This window comes from Hyperoodon ampullatus, assembly GCF_949752795.1.
Source record: "Hyperoodon ampullatus genome assembly, chromosome: 13".
In the NCBI taxonomy this organism is placed as follows: Eukaryota; Metazoa; Chordata; class Mammalia; order Artiodactyla; family Ziphiidae; genus Hyperoodon; species Hyperoodon ampullatus.
Genome location: NC_136926.1, coordinates 24,253,039 through 24,272,808, shown reverse-complemented (window position 1 = coordinate 24,272,808; position 19,770 = coordinate 24,253,039). Strand labels below are relative to the sequence as shown.

General features: G+C 54.2%; 1 protein-coding gene across 1 annotated transcript; it reads left to right on the top strand.

The window, feature by feature from the left end:
* Positions 1 to 336: 336 nt before the first annotated feature.
* Positions 337 to 17,078, top strand: PES1 (pescadillo ribosomal biogenesis factor 1; the record flags this gene model as incomplete). The annotated part of the gene is made up of 15 exons (XM_079717904.1): positions 337 to 360; positions 2,971 to 3,050; positions 6,503 to 6,656; positions 7,809 to 7,918; positions 9,547 to 9,718; positions 9,802 to 9,891; positions 12,338 to 12,454; positions 12,574 to 12,648; positions 12,849 to 12,938; positions 13,093 to 13,220; positions 13,612 to 13,737; positions 13,869 to 14,053; positions 14,514 to 14,677; positions 14,818 to 14,979; positions 16,558 to 17,078. The coding sequence occupies 15 exons, from the start codon at positions 337 to 339 to the stop codon at positions 16,639 to 16,641; spliced, it is 1,761 nt and encodes a 586-aa protein (XP_079574030.1). The 3' UTR covers positions 16,642 to 17,078.
* Positions 17,079 to 19,770: the final 2,692 nt, after the last annotated feature.

The following is a 19,770-nucleotide window of genomic DNA, read 5'->3' as shown; positions in this document are numbered from 1 at the left end:
CATCCCAACATGCAACGGGGCTCATAACGTCAAGCGCTCGACATCAGGATGATTATAGAAATGCCTGAATATACGCCTATGCTTAAACATTAAAAATGCCTGTAACAGGCTCACCGATGAGAAAGAGCCCGAAAGAGTTGTCTTAGCGATTTTTTTCAGAGGATTTAGTTTTAATCTCTAGGAGAAAATTTCCATCTTTCAGTAGACTCGCTCAGGCACCTCCTTGGACAGCACGCGCAGGCCGGCGGCGTGGGGGCCTCGGGGCCCTAGGCAGGGCACTTGCGGGAGGAAGTGGTGGTGTCCTCGCGGTGCTTGTAGATCCTTCTGCGTGGAGTCATGGGAGGCTTGGAGAAGAAGAAGGTGATGGGCGAGAGGCCGGGGCGGGTCCGGGGCAGGGGGGACGGGGGTGCCTCAGGAGGTAGGAGACGGGAGCGACGGAGCCCGGGGACTGCGCTTTTCCCCAGCCTTGGATCCTCGTGGGTGCAGAAGCGGCTGGGATCAACGCGACAGGAGACAGCAGGCAGAAGGGGTTCGAGGATGGGCGAGGACGGCAGTACTTGTTCTGTAAAATAGGGGAAAGAACCCTGGAGTAGAGCTGTGAAAGAGCGTTGAGGCTACCAAGCAAAGCTGCACCCCAAAACAGGCCGAGCCGGAGGATAACTTTACTGAAAGTGATGAACATTACGTAGAGTTCACCATTATTTTGAGCTTAGCATCTCTAAAACTTGCGACTCCCTTTTCTGCCGAATCAGGCCTTGTCCTGGACATTGGGGATGGGAGACATAAACAACTAGCTGTGGTCCCTGCATTCGTGGAGCTCACTTTCTAGTGGGGAAGTTGGACACTAAAGTAAATAACCAAATAAAACGATCACAAACAAGCCTGGCAGCGGAAACTAAGTGCTAAGGCCTTCGGGTGGAAAAGGCTTGCTGTGTGCAAGGAATTAAAGGATATCAGCTTGGCTGGGGTATAGTAAACAGAGGAGAGTGGCATCTGGGGTATAGTAAACAGAGGAGAGTGGTGAAGTTGGGGTTGGACAGGGACCAGGTCATGCAAGGCCTGTCAGGCACAGTGAGACTGATTTTATTCAAAAAGCAGTAAGAATCAACTAAAGGGGGAGTAATATCCGTTTTTCAAGGAGTTGTTCTTGTTGCTGTATGGAGAATCACCTTGATGGCATAAAGAGATTAGAGAGGGGATGGGGATGAGGATGAGGAAGATGGAGTTGCCTCGATTGTTTCCGTCAGCTGGAAAGTTTCTGCTGCCAATCTGTTTTTAATCCAGCACGCTATTGAGCTAAGTGCTAGTGATTGGAACTACAAAGATATAACATTGAAAACCTGCCTTTGAGGCACAGGTGCAGATATGTAAACAAATCATGACAGTTTTTGTCGTTGTTTGTTTGTTTTGTTTTGACCACGCCCAGCGTCTTGCGGGATGGAACCCGGGCCCCCTGCAATGGAAGCTCGGAGTCCTAACCCCTGGACCACCAGGGAAGTCCCAACAAATCATGACAGTTTTTAAAGCAGGGTTTCACAACCGTTTTGACATTTTGAGCCAGATAACTGTTGTGGGGAGGGTTGTTCTGGGTGTTGTGGGATGTTTAGCAGCATTCCTGGCCTCTTACCCACTAGGTGCCAGTAGCATCTAACAGCCCAAAATGCTGAATACACCCAGGGAGTAAAGCCACCCCAGTTGACTTTAATTATCCCCTTAATGTTTGAAAGAATAAGAATGGTGACAGTGTAGGGCAATAGAAAACAATTTTAATGAAAGCAGCTTCCCTAAGACAGTCTGAAAATCATCTTTGTACCCCCAGAACTTGGCACGGGCCTGATCCCCAGTAGACAATAAATGTCTAAAGGGAAGAATGAATGAAGGGCATGTTTCGTGACTGTGGGATTATTCGTAAACATACCCCTCTGGAGGCTACAGGTTTGTCCCTTTAGAGCTGGACCTGGCCATTGAGGCCTATGCTGTCTTAATCCAGAGGAAGACCTCGTTTGGGAAGGACGTGCTTGGTTAGCATTGCAGGGAGCTGGTACAGTGCACTGCTGCTCTGTCAGGGATACAGAGGTGTGAGTGTGAGGCAGCATCTTAGCACCACAGATGTCCAGATGGTTGCACAACACAACATGCTCTTTGGGGGCAGGTAGAGACCAGGCCTTTTGTCTTTATTACCCTCCTAGGATTTAGCTAAACACTTGGAACATAGTAGAGATCTTGTTATTGTCTGTTGAATGAATGAGGAAGGAGGGAGGCTATGTGGCTTAGAGTGTGCATTTTCAACTGGATGGTGTCATCCCGAAGGGAACAGAAATTGGTTGGGGGACATCTTAGACATTACAATGATGTGTAGCCCTCAGAAGGACTATGTTACAGAAACATCTACAGTGTATCTGTGGTATTAACATTTTATGGGGCTGTGAGAGAGGGTGATTAAAGGGGAGAAAAGGTCTAAAAAGGCCTGTGGTGGTGGAGGGGTGGTTATAATGAAAAAGAAGTTGAGAACACTGGCTTAGTGGATGAGGCACTCAGGTTCTGGACTTGGACCTAGGTCTGAATCCAGCCCCAGCTCTTAAAAAGCTATGTGACCTGGGCAGGTTATTTTACTGAGCCTGTTTTCCTCCCTTGTGAAATGAGAATTTTAATGGCACCCACCTCATAGTGTTGTGGGGATTAAATGAATAATGTGTGCAAATCAGTCATCATAATGGTCAGTACTTACAGCCACTACTAAGTGCTTGGCATAGCACCTGATCCACAGCAACCTCATGGTCCTGCATCGTGCAGATGTATGTGTCCTCCTCTGTGCTGACATCTGCAGGGACAGTGCAGGAGCGCTCCTTCCCCACAGCCTCTTGGCCATTTATCCAGAGTAATAGTCGCCTCTCGCATGAGCAATGTCCAGAGGTTGCTCTCCGTCATTGTAATCATTGCTAATGGAGAATTGATTTTATCCTCCTCAAGTATGAACGAGGCTCTGCTACCAACTACATCACCCGAAACAAAGCCCGGAAGAAGCTGCAGCTGAGCCTGGCCGACTTCAGGTGAGGTTGGAGAGGAGAGGGGGACTTCGGGTGCCTGGCCAGTGAAAACTCAGCCACATCCCTCTCTTAACTGCATTGCTGCAAACTCTGTCTGGGATTCTGATATTCCTTCTCTTTCTTGCCTGGCTTTGCTTTAGTGAGCTGTGCTTTGCCAGGTGTGGTCCATGGGGAAGCTGGAGAACTGGGTCGTGCCACCCTGAGACATCAAAATGGGCCCACTGGTACAACGCACTGCTGCTCTCTTATCTGGGTCTTTGTCACCCATCCTCTCCCTTCTGGCAGTAGTGACCCCTGATTCTGCAGCTTGTGGTTCTCAGCTCCTTGGAGAGTCCAGTCCAGACTCTTCCACAGCCTGCGTCCTGCTGCCTGGCTCACTTTTCATCTTCCAAACGCACCCAGCACTTCCCACTCTTACAGCCTCTGTCCTTCTTAAGATTCTCTTCCCTCTGCCCTTTATAGGCAGACCTTGGAGATATTGTGGATTCGGTTTCACACCATTGCAATAAAATGAATACCACAATGAAGCGGTTTCCCAGTGCATATAAAAGTTACGTTTACACTATACTGTAGTCTATTAAGTGTGCAGTAGTTTTATGTCTAAAAGAAATGAACATGCATTAATTTAAAATACTTTATTGCTAAAAAATGCTAATCATTATCTGAGCCTTCAGTGAGTGGTAATCTTTTTGCTGGTGGAGGGTCTTGCCTCGATGTTGATGGCTGCCGACTGATCAAGGAGGTGGTTGCTGAAGCCTGGGCTGGCTGTGACAGTTTCTTAAAATAAGACCACAGTGAGGTTTGTCACGTTGATTGACTCTTCCTTTCATGAACCATTGCTCTGTAGCACACAGTGCTGTTTGACAGCATTTTACCCACAGTAGAACTTCTGTCAGAATTGGAGTCAATCCTGTCAGACTCTGCTGCTGTTTTATCAACTAAATTTACATAATATTCTAAATCCTTTGTTGTCATTTCAACAATTTCCACAGTAGATTCCATCTCAAGAAACCACTGTCTTCAGTCATTTATAAGAAGCACTCCTCATCTGTTAAAGTTTTATCATGAGATGGCAGCAATCCAGTCACACCTTCAGGGTCCACTTCTAAATCTAGTTCTCTTGCTGTTTCTACCACATCTGCAGTTACTTCCTCCACTGAAGTCTTGAACCCCTCAAAGTCATCCATGAGGGTTGGAAGCAACTTCTTCCAAACTCCTGTTAATGTTGATATTTTTATCTCTTCTGAATCACGAAAATTCTTAACGGCATCTAGAAGGGTAAATCCTTTCCAGAAGGTTTTCAATTTACTTTGCCCAGATCCATCAGAGGAATCACTGTCTATGGTGGCTATAGCCTTATGAAATGTATTTCTTAATAAGACCTGAAAGTCAGAATTAGTCCTTGATCATTGGCTGCATAGTGGATGTTTTGTTAGCAGGCATGAAGACAACATTAATCTCATTCTACATCTCCATCAGATCTCTTGGGTGACAAGGTGCATTGTCAATGAGCACTAATATTTTGAAAAAACAAAAAACTTTTTTCTGAGCAGTAGGTCTCCAGGGTGGGCTTAAAATAGTCATTGACCATGTTTTTTGTTTTGTTTTGTTTTATAAATTTATTATTTATTTTTGGCTGCTTTGGGTCTTCGTTGCTGCTCATGCTTTCTCTAGTTGCGGTGAGCAGGGGCTACTCTTTATTGCAGTGTGTGGACGTCTCATTGCGGTGGCTTCTCTTGTTGCGGAGCACGGACTCTAGGTGCACGGGCTTCAGTAGTTGTGGCTCGCGGGCTCTAGAGTGCAGGCTCAGTAGTTGTGGCGCATGGGCTTAGTTGCTCCACAGCATGTGGCATCTTCCTGGACCAGGGCTCGAACCCGTGTCCCCTGCATTGACAGGTGGATTCTTAACCACTGCGCCACCAGGGAAGCCCCTGACGTTGGTTTTTGTAAACAGATGTGCTGTTATCCAGGCTTTGTTGTTCCATTTATAGAGCACAGGCAGAGTAGATTTTAGCATAATTTTTAAGGGCCCCAGGATTTTCAGAATGGTGAATGAGCATTGGCTTCACCTTAAAGTCACCAGCTGTGTTATCCCATAACAAGAGAGTCAGCCTGTCCTTTGAAATTTTGAAGCCGGGCATTGATTTCTCTCTAGCTATGAAAGTCCTAGAAGGCATCTTCTTCCAATATAAGGCTATTTCATCAACATTGAAAATCTGTTGTTTAGTTACTTATCTTAGCTAGATCTTCTGGATAACTTGCTGCAGCTTCTGCATCAGCACTTGCTGCCTCACCTTGTACTTTCATGTCATGGAGATGGCTTCTTTCCTTAAAGCTCATGAACCATCCTCTGCTAGCTTCAGACTTCATCCTGCAGCTTCCTTACTTCTGTCAGCCTTCATAGAATTGAAGAGAGTTAGAGTCTTGCTCTGGATTAGGCTTTGGCTTAAGGGAATGTTGTGGCTAGTTTGATCTTCTGTCCAGACCACTAAAACTTTATATCAGCAATAAGGCTGTTTTGCTTTCTTATCGTTTATGTGTTCACGGGAGTAGCTCTTTTAATTTCCTTCAAGGGCTTTTCCTTTGTATTCACAACTTGGCTGGCTGTGGTGTAAGAAGCCTAGCTTTCGACCTGTCTTGGCTTTCACCATGCCTTCCTCACTAAGCTTAATCATTTCTAGCTTTTGATTTAAAGTGAGAGACGTGGGACTCTTCCTTTCACTTGAACACTTAGAGGCCACTGTAGGGTTATTTGTTGACCTCATATCAATATTGTGTCCCAGGGAGTAGAGAGGCCCGAGTAGAGGGAGAGAGACTGGGGAATGGCAGGTCGGGTGGAGCAGTCAGAACACACACAACATTTCTTGATGAAGTTCACCATCTTGTATGGGTGCTATTCGTGGTGCCCCCAAAATGATTACAATAGCAGCATCAAAGATCACTGATCACAGATCGCTATAACAAATATAATAATGATGAAATAGTTTGAAATATTGTGAGAATTCCAAAAATGTGACACAGAGACATGAAGGTGAGCAAATGTTGGAAAAATGGCACCGATAGACTTGCTCAATGCAGGGTTGCATAAACCTTCAATTTGTTTAAAAAGAAAATGCAATTACCTGCAAAGTGCAATAAAGTGAAATTCAATAAAATGAGGTATACCTCCATGTGGCTGAAATGTTGATTTGTCAGCAAGGCCTTTCCTGACTTTCCTTGCTAAAAGAGGTACCTGCCATTTGGCCCCTGTCAGTATCCTGATTGTTTCCTTTCTGGTGCTTGGGACTGTCTGCACTATGTTTGTCGGGAACTTGTCACTGTCGGACTCCTGCACTAGGATGTGAGTTTTCCAAAGGGCAGGGTTCCTGTGTTCTCTGTTCACGGCAGTTTTCCAGGCCCAGCGTGCCCAGTGCTCAGCACGTTTGCTGATAGAAGGAGTGGCCTTTGTCTTCCAGGCGGCTGTGCATCCTGAAGGGCATTTATCCCCATGAACCCAAACACAAGAAGAAGGTCAACAAGGGCTCCACGGCAGCCCGAACCTTTTACCTTATCAAAGACATCAAGTTCCTCCTCCATGAACCCATTGTCAACAAGTTCCGGGAGTACAAGGTGAGGCCTGGGCTCTAGGGTCTGGATGGGGCCCTTCGCAGCTCTATGCAGACCCTCTAACACTGACCTTGGGCAAATTGTTTGATCTCTCTGAGCAAGCCTGTACATAGGGTGAGGTAATTCTACCTCAAAAGGGTGTCGGGAGGATTGACTGAGATCTTAGGTGTGGAAATCATTTACATAGAACCTGGCCAATGATTAATGCGTTACCTGTCATACTTTTCCCCTGGTTCTTTTGGAAAAGGGTAAGTGTATTGCCTCTGAAGCAAAGATTGTGGTCTTTCAGGGGCTCTCTGGTGTGTTTTCTGCCCAAATAAACCACTCCTATTCAGGTTCTTTCTGGAATTGTTCCCAGGAGACCAAGCTTTTCATTCCTCAAATAGAAACGATTAAATGCTTAAATACCACAGGGAAAGTAGAAACCTAATTATACCAAATGCAAATAATTGAAAGTAGACTGCTGTTACTGTAGCCTTTGCCGAGCAGCAGGGCCAGGCTGTGGGGTACAGCTGCTGGCAGCCCTCTCGCCAGAGCCGGCCGAGGTGGGTGGCTGGACCTGTCCTGCTGCTGGGTTTTCCAGACACCTCAGCTCATTGCATTGGAACTGGGCCCCTTGTGGGACTGGCTTTCTCAGAGCTGCTATTTACAGTCTCAGCGCAGGTGGCCTCTGAGCCTCTGAAGAAGTGCTCGGGGGAGGCAGTTGGTCAGTTTAGAGGACTTTCTGGGGCCACCATTGGCCTCAACTGCGTTTTCTCGTGTGGCCCAGCCCCACACGTGGGCCCGAGGCTTTTTTCACACACATGCGGACTGGTGTTTCTGGCCCAGCCTCCTGGCCCTGGTCTGTCTCACTTCTCATTTGGAAAATAGGGCTGAAAACGTTATACTTTCACGTAAACATGCGGAGTCAGCCCGTCTGAATGCTTATCCCTGTTCATCTGTCAGCGGGATGCAGTGGGGTGGCTCTGTCGTCAGTCTGGGTCAGGTTCGCTGCTCCGTGGAGGTGGCTGTTGTGCAAACCCCGGGCTGAGGGGGCAGATCGTGCCGGCAGACAGCCATGGTCGGAGAGCCCTCCTGCCCCGAGCATCCCTCCTCCACGGAAGGGGTGTCCAGGAGCCGTTGGCCCCACATCAGCGGTCTCCTCCTCTCTCCCAGGTGTTCGTCCGGAAGCTGCGGAAGGCCTATGGGAAGAGTGAGTGGAACACGGTGGAGCGGCTGAAGGACAACAAGCCCAACTACAAGCTCGACCACATCGTCAAGGAGCGGTGAGCCGGGGGCTCTGACCTGGTGCTGGGGGTACAGTGGGGAACGGGGCCGAGACCCTGCTCACAGAGCTGGCGTCCTGTTGGAGGAGGCAGACCAGAAAACAAACTGGCAAGTTGTTCTAATGGTTGCAAGTCCACATGAGTGCCACGAGGGATGCTCTCCAGGAAGGGAGCTGGAGGACGCACGTTAGTTACAGGCTTGTCAGAGGAGGTCTCTGCGGGGAGACAGTTGAGCCAGCCAGGGGAGGCATGGTTCAGGCAGAGCAAACAGCAAGTGCAAAAGCCCTGTGGTGAGAGAGAGCCGGAGTCCTGGGGGTGTGAGTGGGGTGCATGGTCAGTCCTGGAAGACGTGACCGGACACCTCTGATCTCAACTGTTTCTTGCCCATCCTTCTCAGCAGTCCCCGTCATTCATTGACTAAATCAGTGGGGACACTTGGCAATGTCTGGAGACACTTCTGCTTCTCCTGACTTGGACAGCAGGGGGTCTACTAGTATTTAATCAGTAGAGGCCAGGGATGCTGCTCAACACCCTGTAGTGCACAGGACAGCTCCCACAACACGGGACAACCTGGCCCACAATGTCAGTGGTGGTAAGGTGCAGAAACTCTGGGCTAACTGAATGTCTGCCTTCTCTTGGTGGCTGTTGGCCCTGGGAACACTTAGCTCCAGGCTGGATGGACTTGGCTTCGTTGAGTCGGGCCAGCCATGGGCTAGCAGGGCAACAGCCTTGGCCTGGGAGCTCGACAGCAGGTGCTCTCACCCCAGCCCTGCGGCCACAAGCTGGGCAGTCTGCGAACTGCTCCTGCTCCGAGCAGGTCCTCCTCTAACGGAGAGATGACGCATGTGACACAGCTGTCCTGTGGAACAAGTGAAAAAAAAATGCACAAGAAAAAAGCAAGTGTCTGGATTCATGTGCACACTAGATGGCAGTATGGTGGCGTTCCCATTCTGCATCACCTCATTCTCCTCAGTGCTTGCTTAAGAAAGAATGGCCAGGGCTTCCCTGGTGGCGCAGTGGTTGAGAGCCCGCCTGCCAATGCAGGGGAAACGGGTTTGTGCCCCGGTCCGGGAAGATCCCACATGCCGCGGAGCGGCTGGGCCCGTGAGCCATGGCCGCTGAGCCTGCACCTCCGGAGCCTGTGCTCCGCAACGGGAGAGGCCACAACAGTGAGAGGCCCGCATACCGCAAGAAAAAAAAAAAAGAATGGCCAGTGCTGTTTCTAGGAAAGGCCTGGGTTGTTGGGTTTGTCTGTGAGGTGCAGAGCGAGGAAACTTCGAGGCACAAGAGGGGGCTGATTGAGTCTCTGGCCTCTGAACCAGGAAACCGAGTGCTCTCTTGTTCTGAGAGGTCCCTGCGGGGCTTTCTTCTGTTTTGCTCTGTGTCTGAAGACCTGGCTGGCCCCTCCTGACTCAGATTTCTCTGACCTCAGAGCCAGGTGGGCACATCCTGGTTCGGTGGTTCCTCCTGAAGCTGTGGGGAGGTTGGTGCTGCCAGGCCCCAGGGCGTTGCCCAGCTCCCTGTTCAGGAGATGACGGTGGCAGGGCCTGGGGTGGGGCAACAAGATAGGGGGCCCCTCAGAGCCCAGGCTGAGCGACCCTGTGAGCGCCGCCCTCCTGGCCCCGCAGGTACCCCACGTTCATAGATGCCCTGCGGGACCTGGACGACGCCCTCTCCATGTGCTTCCTCTTCTCCACCTTCCCACGGACCGGCAAGTGCCACGTGCACACCATCCAGCTGTGCCACCGGCTGGCCGTGGAGTTCATGCACTACGTCATCGCCGCCCGTGCCCTGCGCAAGGTGAGCCCGGGGCCACCCAACGGGGCCCAGCCCCCCGCCCCGCACCCCCGTGTCCTCACCACGCTGTTCCCCCTCCACCACAGGTCTTCCTGTCCATCAAAGGCATTTACTACCAGGCCGAGGTGCTGGGCCAGCCCATCGTGTGGATCACACCCTACACCTTCTCCCACGACGTGAGTGTGCCCACAGGGAAGGGTTGTGCAGGGACCGTTGCTCCCTCTCTGCTTCCTAGACAGAGATAATGGTGTGGGTGAAGGAGGGCTCCTCCTGTCCTGCAAAACCAGCTGGGTTCCTGAGTGCCGGCCAGGGCGGTGTGGGGGTGTGGTACAGAATTGTAACAAGAGCCCGAGCCAGCCTGACTCCAGTACCTGCTAGCTGGTTGACCTTGGACATGTTCCCTTACCTCTCTGTGCCCAGTTAATAACGTGCTTCCACCTTCTAAGCCTTGTCGTGAGGATTTGAGGGAAAAAAGCTTTAAAAGTGCCTGGTGCTTGGCCCTTGGGGGTTGCAGAACCAACAATGAGCAGCCACCGGGGCCGAGCACTGCCTGTATACACGGCCCTGCCCTCCAACCTGCTGGGTCCTCACCCCGCTCTGCCACCCCCACTCCTGTGCCCCACCCAGAGCTGGGGACTGGGTGAGATTGGGGAGGATGAGCACAAGAGGAGCACTACTTATTATTGGCGCTATTTCTTACTCATCTTTCTTTTTAAGACTGTGAGAATTTTTGGCAGGATCCATCGAGAGAAATCTTGGTTTGGCTTCCGTATGGGGGTTGTTAGCCTCTAGTCTCCCACAGGGTCTCAGGCTTGGCGCCTGACTTATCCTGCTGTGGGCCTGCATTTGGCCTTGCTTTCCGCTTGTGCCTTGAGTGAGAACTGGTGCCTTCAGTGGAGACCCAGCTGGATGGCAGGTTTGCTGGCTGGGCAGTGGGTGCTCCAGCGTGAGCTGGTGGTCTGGGTCCCCTGGGCCGCTGCTGATTACTCTGGGCTGGGGGCCACAGGCCGGAACCCCCGCTGAGCACAGAGCAGTGGTCACAATTAGTGGCAGCCTGTGGTCTTTGTGGGTGAGAGGTGCTCGGCCCTCAGCAGTCCCTGTGCCCACTCCCTGGGGGCAGGCGTGTGTGCAAGTCTGTGCTCTTCCTTCTTCCGCTGTCTGTCCCTCCTCTCCTCTGTCCTTCCTGCCTTCTCTGCCCTGCCTTCCCTCCTTCCTCTCTGCCCCTCCCTCTCCTTCCTTCTCTCTGATGTCCCACCCCCTCACTGCTCAGACTGGTCTTTGTCTGTCCTGCCAGTGGTGAATAGGGCCCTGTGGAGGCCGGCCTCCACACAGCTGGCCCTGGAGGAACGGGGGAGGGCACGGGCTGCCCCTTCCTCCTTCCTCTCTGGCCAGCTCACTGCTGCTGCTTCCTCTCAGCAAGAGGATGGGGGACCAGCCCTGGGTCATAGTTGGGGCCCCTGTGCAGCCAGTGCTGGGCTCCTGGCAGCAGGACCCAGGCAGGTAACGGGGCCCAGGGGGTTGCTGTGCTGTGGGGCAGTCACTGCTCACGTGCTCCCAGGCCCGTCGAAGGCCCTGGTGGATGCTCATGGAAGGACTGAGGTATCAGTGGGGGACAAGTGGGGCACCTCTTGGCCCCTGTACCCCCACAGCCCAGTCACTGCCTGTTGGCAGGATGTAGAAACAGCTCAGCGTCACAGGCGCACAGGCACAGAAGGGATGCTGTGATCATTACTGATTTCATCATTGCTTGGTGAATCCCCCTGTCCAGGTCTCAGAAGTCGGCCAGGCTGGCCTGGCCTCTCTGGTATGCCAGGCAGTGCTGCTCAAGGGTCGAGGCACTTTGGTTTGGGTCTCAGATCCTTGCCTTGTTTTGTTTTATCAACTCCTCAAGGTTTAAGACGAGCCCTCCCGTGTCCCCTGCTTGCTCTGTGTTTTTGCCCCAAGCAGGCAGCATTTCCCAGGAGCTCCCTGGAGCTGCGCCAGGCAGCTGCCCAGCCTGTCCTGGGTCCTCGGGTTGTGCCTTTGTCTCCGGCTCAGGCCCAAGGCAGGGTTGCTGAATTCTGAGTATCTGTCTGAAGGCTCCTGCTAGGGCTCATAGGCGCTGAGTGCCGCCTGCCCACTACCCCCACCCAGGCAGTTTGGCTGATCCAGTGCCACCTTTCCCAGCCAGGCCCTCAGGTGCTCATGGGCTGGCCCCAGAAAAGATGGTAAATGGAAATTACGGGATGGCTAATGGAGCAGGCATGAGCGGCCTCTGCAAGAACAGAAGTCTGCCTTGCAGGGTGAAGGGGAGAGCTGGGGCAGGGAGCGGGGGCACCAGCCTGTCCTGGAAACCTTGTGACAAAGGCTTCCCTCTTCTCACTCCTAGCATCCCCTTTATGGCACGGGGATCTGGCACTGGCCTCCAGGACAACCCTTGGGACCCTTGTCCAGAGCCTCACTGGTGCCCAGAATGCTCCTGGGTAGGGCCATGCCACACGGCCTCTTCTCCTGGGGCAGAGCTCTGAAGGCGGGGCCGCCCTGAGGGAGCTCCTGGTCCTTGGGCACCGGGAGCCCTCACCCCACATGGGTTGTCAGTGCCATCTTTGCACTGACACTGCTGATGTGTCTCTGTGTCCCCAGCACCCAACAGACGTGGACTACAGGGTCATGGCCACCTTCACCGAGTTCTACACTACCCTGCTGGGGTTCGTCAACTTCCGCCTCTACCAGTCGCTTAACCTGCACTACCCTCCCAAGGTAGGCCCCGGCCCAGCCCAGCACCTTCTCCTCACCGGGCAGAGGCCACGGCCTCTCTCCCCACGTGGAGGTGGGGGCTAGGGGCATCCTCTTCCTCTGACCTTCTCCTTGCCTCCCAGCTCGAGGGTCAGGCCCATGCAGAAGCGAAGGCCAGCGAGGACACCTACGCTTTGGACTCCGAGAGCTCTATGGAGGTGAGAGAGGCTTCCAGCGTTGGCCCTGCATCCCCAAGAAGGGTGGTTCCTGGCCCGGGAGTGGAGGCGGTCATGGCTAGATAGGTGGTCTCAGGGCTTACCCTCAGAACCCAAACCCACTGATACCCTGCCGAGAACTGCCAGCGCTACCCCTCCCCACCCGCAAGCAGCATCCCTGAGACCCTGCTGCTTTCCCACAGAAACTAGCCTCTCTCAGTGCCAGTCTGGCCCGTGTGGTGGTGCCTGCGGAGGAGGAGGAAGCCGAGGTGGATGAGTTTCCTGCTGACGGGGTGAGGACTGCACTGCCCTCTGGAAGCGCTGGGGTGGGGGAGGCGGGCGGACTGAGGGGTTTAGAAGGAAGCTGGGGAGGGGCTCGTCTCCAGCCTCTGCCTCCAGTGGGGTGCAGGCAGGCCTGATAGTGTGAGCATCCCCTTTTCTCGGCAGGAGATGGTGGTGCAGGAGGACTGCAGGAAGGAGCTGGAGGCGCAGGAAAAGCACAAGAAGCTCTTCGAGGGCCTGAAGTTCTTCCTGAACCGTGAGGTGCCCCGGGAGGCCCTGGCCTTTGTCATCAGGTGGGGAGCCTGATGGCACTGGCTCTGCCATACTGGGCTGGGTCCTGCCCTAGACAGCGCAGCCCTGGATGCCCATCGGTAACAGTGGGCTGGTGTCAGTATCCGCTGCTTAGGGCTGTTGTGAGGATTCAACAAAATGGGTGTGGAAAACTCAGCACACCCCAAGCACGTGGAAAGCACCCATTAGAGAGCAGCTGGCATCACTTCCTCACCAGCTTAGGGCAGAAGGTCTACCCTGGGCCAGCACTGGAGGCGTCGGCCAATTGGAGGGGGTGTTCCTGGGGTGGGGAGGGGACAGGTGTGTCCTAGGAGCGTGAGCTTGTGGGCCAGCGGGTTCCAGGGTGGGCACCTCATGCCTCAGTACCCTCATGGGCTCCCCCTGTGCCTGTAGGAGTTTTGGGGGGAACGTGTCCTGGGACAAATCTCTGTACATTGGGGCCACGTACGACGTCACAGACTCTGGCATCACCCACCAGATTGTTGACCGGCCTGGGCAACAGACCCCCGTCATTGGCAGGTAGGCCCCCAAGGCCCTCATCTTCCTCCGCCTGTTTGGGTTTCTGGGGGGGGAGGTCTGTCTCCAGGCCCCTGCAGATGCAGTGGGGTCTCGGGTGGCCCCACGACTTTCTCTGCCTTCGCCCTGCGCAGGTACTATGTGCAGCCCCAGTGGGTGTTTGACTCTGTGAACGCCCGGCTCCTCCTCCCTGTGGCAGACTACTTCCCCGGGGTGCAGCTGCCTCCACACCTCTCACCCTTCGTGTCAGAGAAGGAAGGCGATTACGTGCCCCCTGAGAAGCTGAAGTTGCTAGCCCTGCAGCGGGGGGAGCACCCAGGTGAGTGAAAGGGAGCTGGGCAGGGCGGGGTGGGCAAGCTCCTCCAGGCTGACCTCGGCTCCGGGGCTTCACCTGGCTGTTTCCCTTCTTGGCTACAAAGGTGGCAAGCTCCAGAGAACAGGGCAGCAGGGATACAAAGCCCTTTAAACTCCCATTGGAGTAATGTGGCTTAGGAGGAGGAAACGTTTGTCTTATAATCCAGTGTTACTTGATGTCCAGAGTGACTGAGCAGAATGGTCTGGAAGTTCCGTGGGAGACAGCAGAGCTGAGGGGTTGGGGGCCTGGAGTTTGCTCTGAAGGCAGCTGGGCCTTTGGGGGAGGTGCCAGAGGGCCTGTGGTCGGGATGGCCCTGCTCTGCCTTTGGAACGTCTGTGCTAAAGAGGGTGGTGCCTGGCGCCAGTTCTCACGCTGCAAGGGGAAGAGCAGGCTCCCGGGTGTTGGAATCCTTGGCTGTTTGTAGGAAATTTGAATGAATCTGAAGAGGAGGAGGAGGAGGAGGAAGATGAAGGTGATGGTGATGAAGAGGGAGGAAAAGAAGAGGAGGAGGAAGAAGACGAGGCTGGTTTGGAAAGGGAGGAAGAGGCCCGACTGACGGCCCCAGAGGAGCGGAGGATGGAGGGGAAGGTACCGGGGAGTTGATTGGCTTCTCGGCCTGGGAAGCAGCCCCACTGACCACCTTGGTGCCAGAAGGGTGGGAGCCAAGGGGCTGGGGGTGGAGGGTGGGAGTCAACCTGCATCCACAAGTGTCCCCCCTGTGTCCCCAGAAGCCCAGGGTGATGGCGGGCACAGTGAAGCTGGAGGATAAGCAGCGGCTGGCCCAGGAGGAGGACAGTGAGGCCAAGCGCCTGGCCATCATGATGATGAAGAAGCGGGAGAAGTACCTTTACAACAAGATCATGTTTGGCAAGAGGCGCAAAATCCGCGAGGTGAGTCTCCCCGCCGTCTGAGGCTCCACATGGGGCCGCACAGCTGAACTTCGAGGCCGGCTGGCTCTCCCAGGCAGTCTCTGGGCCCTTTTCTAGCGTTTTTCTGACGTTGTCTGCCTGCCCTGGGCATCTTGATGTCAGTCTCCTTCCTGCACCCGGTGGTTTCTGAGTCTGCTGGGATTGGGGCCCAGAGCTGCTGCAGCAGACTCGGGGCCTGCACTTCACAGAAGTGCATGAAGCTGGAGGGACTGTGGGAGGTTTTGGTTCAGCTTCTGTTTTGTTTCCTCTCATTCACAGAGCCACATATGCTCAATATAAAAAAAAAATTTTTTTAAGAGAGTTCTGTGCATGCCAGAACTCTGTAATGGACACAAAAGTGGCTCACAGTCTTGCCCTTGGGGTGATCTGTAGTAATAGCCCCCCAGGTTTCTTTTGTGCATGTAATAACACAGATGTTATTTGGGGGGCGTTGTGCTACACATTCAGGCAGAGCTTGTTTTATGGCACTTCGCTTTATTGCACTTCACAGATAACGAGTTTGTTACAGATGGAAGGTTTGTGGCGACTCTGTGTCTAGCAAGACTGTTTAGCACCATTTTTCCAGTAGTTGCTCATTTCATGTCTCTCTGTCACCAGTGATGGTAATTCTCACAATATTTCAGACTTTTTCATTATTATTATATTTGTTATGGTGATTTGTGATCAATGTTCTTTGATGTTACTGTCGCAAAAAGACTAATTCACTGAAGGCTCAGGCGATGGTTAGGTTTTTTTTAGCAATAACATATTTTTATTAACGTATATGCACGGTGTTTTTAGACATAATGCTATTGCCACTTAACAGACAACAGCATAGCATGAACAGAACGTTTATATGCCCTGGGAAACCAAAAAAATCACGTGACTCCCTTTATTGCAGTATTCACTTTATTGGGGTGGTTGGTGGAATCCAGCCAACAATATCTCCGAGGTCTGCCTGAGGGTTGTTCTGCTGTGTGTTTGTTATTTAACCATAGCATGAACTGTCCATGGCGTCATACAGTGCATGGCCTGTTGCCTGCTGACAGGATTAGGTTGTCTCCCTTTTATAGTTGTTCTCAGAGAACAGTCTTGAGCACCTCTCTGCCTACCTCCAAGTGTCTCTGCAGGGTAAATTCTTAGGAGTGTAATTACCAGGTTGAAAGGCCACCTGTTTTGGAATAGATCGTGCCACATGGCCCCAGGGAAGGACTGTTCCAGGTTGACCCCACCCTAGCAGCTCCTGGTGAAGGTTTGAATGGCCCCCAGCTTTCCCAGGTCAAGGGGGTCAGTGGGGCAGTTGCCTCCAGCTCTGGGAGCCTGCAATCCTCCTGACTTGCTGTGGGTCCATAACTTCACAGAGTCATAAAGGCAGGGGTGAAGGCACGGTTCCTCACCTGAGGCTCTTCAGAGGGGTTTGCTTTTTCCCTTTGGTAATTTGCCTGTTAGCTTTCCTGGAAGCTCTGCTTTTAAGGGGTGGCCTTGAGTGGCAGAAGGGGGAGTCCCCTTCCCTGTCCTCCTCCCCCCATCACAGCTTAATCCTCCCCTTCCTCCTCACAGGCTAACAAACTGGTGGAGAAGCGGAAAGCCCACGATGAGGCTGTACGGTCTGAGAAGAAGGCCAAGAAGGCAAGGCCGGAGTGAGTGGCGGCAGCCTCGCCACGAGTGAGGCCAGCTCCCGGAGGCTGGACTTGGCACAGGGACCCAGAGGGCCTGGGCTTGGTGACAGACCGGGGTCTTTTCTGTTTTCATCCTTCTCCCTCTGCTGGCCCTGGCCTCCTCTCACGATCTCTGACTGGGCCCGTGGACAGCCCCAGCCTCACTCGGATGGAGCTCCCTGCTGGTGGCTGGGCAGAGGAGAGGCCTCTGTGTCTGGCCCGACGCGATGCTCCCAGGGGTCAAGCGACACGGGACGGGACCCGACCAACCCTTCACTGACTGTTCCCATTCACCCTGGCTTTCTGCATCCCCTCCCGCACAAGTACGGTTGGACCCACGATTTTCCCAGTGCTCTGATGGGGGGTAGGGTGGGGAAGCATTTGTTATTAAATGGCTGGAGTTCTGCAGCCAGTTGAATTCTGTGTTCATGAGCCTTCCTGGGGTTGGAGAAGGGCCACCTAGTGCTCCAGGTTGGCCAGCCCTCGGTATTCACTGAGAGGAGCCAGTCACTGCTCAGAGCTTTCTGGCTGCCTGTGGATCCCTTGGCGTCCAAGGGTGCCAGAAGGTAGGCGCACATTCCAGCCCAGAGACTTTTCTTCTGTGAACCTGCTTCCTCATGTGTAAGCTAAGCCTAGAAATTCTGGAGCCTTCCTCCCAGGCATGTGTGAAGGGTTCAGTGATAATGTTTCAGAGAGTCACTAGTGTCAGGTGTCTGGTAGGTAAAGTACTCAGCAAGCACCAACCGTGATTGTCATCATTTCCTGCTGGAGTCAGCCCGGGAGGTAAAAGCCAGTGTCTGAAGGATCTCTGGGGCCTGAGTTGAGGGTACCTAGCTTTACCTTGTGGGCTTATGGGCAGAGCTGCCAAGGACCCCCAATGTGGCTTTGCCAGCAGCTGGACTTGTAACCCTGACTGGGCCATCCTTATAGCTTCCCACTTGACCCTGGCAGTGCCCTTGCAGAGGCCCAAGGGGACATGCCCTTGCCTGGACTGCCAGTGCCTCATGGCAGAGCCAGGGCCACTCAACCCCTCCCAGGTCAGGCAGGGAGATTCTGAATGCCCCCCTAGGGTGCTCCTGTGGGCCGAGTGCTCTCAGGAGCAGGGCCCAGGATGGGGAAGTATGGGTTTGGAACTGGGCTCCTCCTTTGCCAAATCTAGGCACTTGAGGGCCTTGGCCCTCTGCCCCTCACTCTGTAGAAGTGCCCAGGCTCTATAGAACTCTTTTGGGCAGTGTCTTCAGACCCAGCCTGTGCAGGGGGAAGGCAAGAGCTTGGGCAGGCTCTCTGGCTGAGGGAGTGGAGAACCTAGGGCTCCTGTCTCACTGGGCCTTGCCATGGGTATGCTGTGGGTGTCAGAGATTATGTTCCACTCTAACATGCTTCATGGTGTGTGTGGGGGGGTGGTCTTCTAGAGTCAGGGACAGGGTCAGGGCCTCTGGAGCCAAAGTCTGCAGCCCTAGGGGATAACTTGGTCCTTCCTGGGTGCATGTACATCCAAGGGCCATGGCAGGGGTGCCAGGGGAAGGCCGGAGAGCGGGCCCATCAGATATGGAAAAACCCTGGACTTCCCTGGTGGCGCAGTGGTTAAGGATCTGCCTGCCAATGCAGGGGACACAGGTTCGAGCCCTGGTCCAGGAAGATCCCACATGCTGTGGAGCAGCTGAGCCTGTGCGCCACAACTACTGAGCCTGCGCTCTAGAGCCCACGAGCCACAACTACTGAGCCCTCATGCCACAACTACTGAAGCCTGCATGCCTAGAGCCCATGCTCCGTTAGAAGCCACCGCAATGAGAAGTCCGCCCACTGCAATGAAGGGTAGCCCCTGCTCACTGCAACTAGAGAAAGCCTGCGCGCAGCAATGAAAACCCAACGCAGCCAAAAATAAATAAATAGGAAAAAAAAAAGATATGGAAAAATGCCTGGCAGTCATGCTGATGTGGAATTTTCCCCATTCCGGAGTCGCCCAGTAATGGCGGGGGCAGTGGGGCTCTGACGTGGCTTATGCCCCACTGGGTAGCCAGCTGGTTTTGCACTGCCCACAACTGGAGCTGAGCATTCTCATCAGGCAGGCACTAATCCCCATCCTTGGGCCTGCTCCTCTGGGGTGAAGGAGGGAAGCCTGGGACTGGAAAGAGTCAGATCCTGAATGCGGCACCTGCATCCTGATGGCACTGTGCTCAGTGATGGGCACCTTGGAGAGGGGGCCGTCAGCTGAGACCTCCCAGTGGTATGACCACCCCTACTCCTCTCATCCACATTTCAGATGCCAAAAATGTGTCCCCAGTTTGCACTGACTTTAGAGCCAGAGGCCATATCTTCCAATGAATAAAGTTAAGCAGCTAGCGTAGCCTCCTCCTTTTTCCCAGAGCTGGGCTGCCCTCACCATCACCACGCCACCCCGTTTCCCAGGCACCCTCGAATCCTCTACGGAGCTGGGAGCTCGGCCGAGCCTCAGGGTCCGGCGGCAGGACAATGGTCCCGTTGGCACATCAGAGACAAACGCGCCTTGTTGGACCAGCGGCGGGGGCGCGACGCTGCGCCCCGGCGCGCTGAATGCGGCTTCTGTGCGACCCGGGCAGGCGCGGAGGGGAGGGGAGGGGGCCGGGGCCCGGGGCGCCCATTGGCCGTGGCGCCGGGGGGGCTGGGCCAGGCTGGCGGCAGCACCTGGCCGGAGAGGGTGCGGCGGCGGCGGGGGCGGGAACATGGTCCAGGCCCGGCCGAGCTGGGGGACCCGGCGGGTACGCCCCGCCGCCTTAGTAAGCGCCCGGGCGGCGCGGCCCGGGGCCGAGCCTGCACGCCAAGGCCGAGAAGGACGGGGACAAGGTACGTCCTGGGGGCCCAGCACCCATCACCAGATTGCACCCTGCCTCAGTCTACCCCCTGGGGTCCAGGCCCGCGCTGCCCACGCCCGGAACTGGGGCTGCGCACGCTAGACTCTAGACCTGAGTGGTGAGGGAGTGCTACACTACCGCTTCAGGGTCCACGCACCTGTCCTGGCTGACAGAGGGTGGGAAGGCTGGGGCCTGCGGGGGCCGGGGCGGGTGGGGGTGGTGGTGTTGCGCAGGTTGGTGCTCGCCCGGCCCTTGGTTTCTTCCCCAGGGTCCCATTTCCAGGG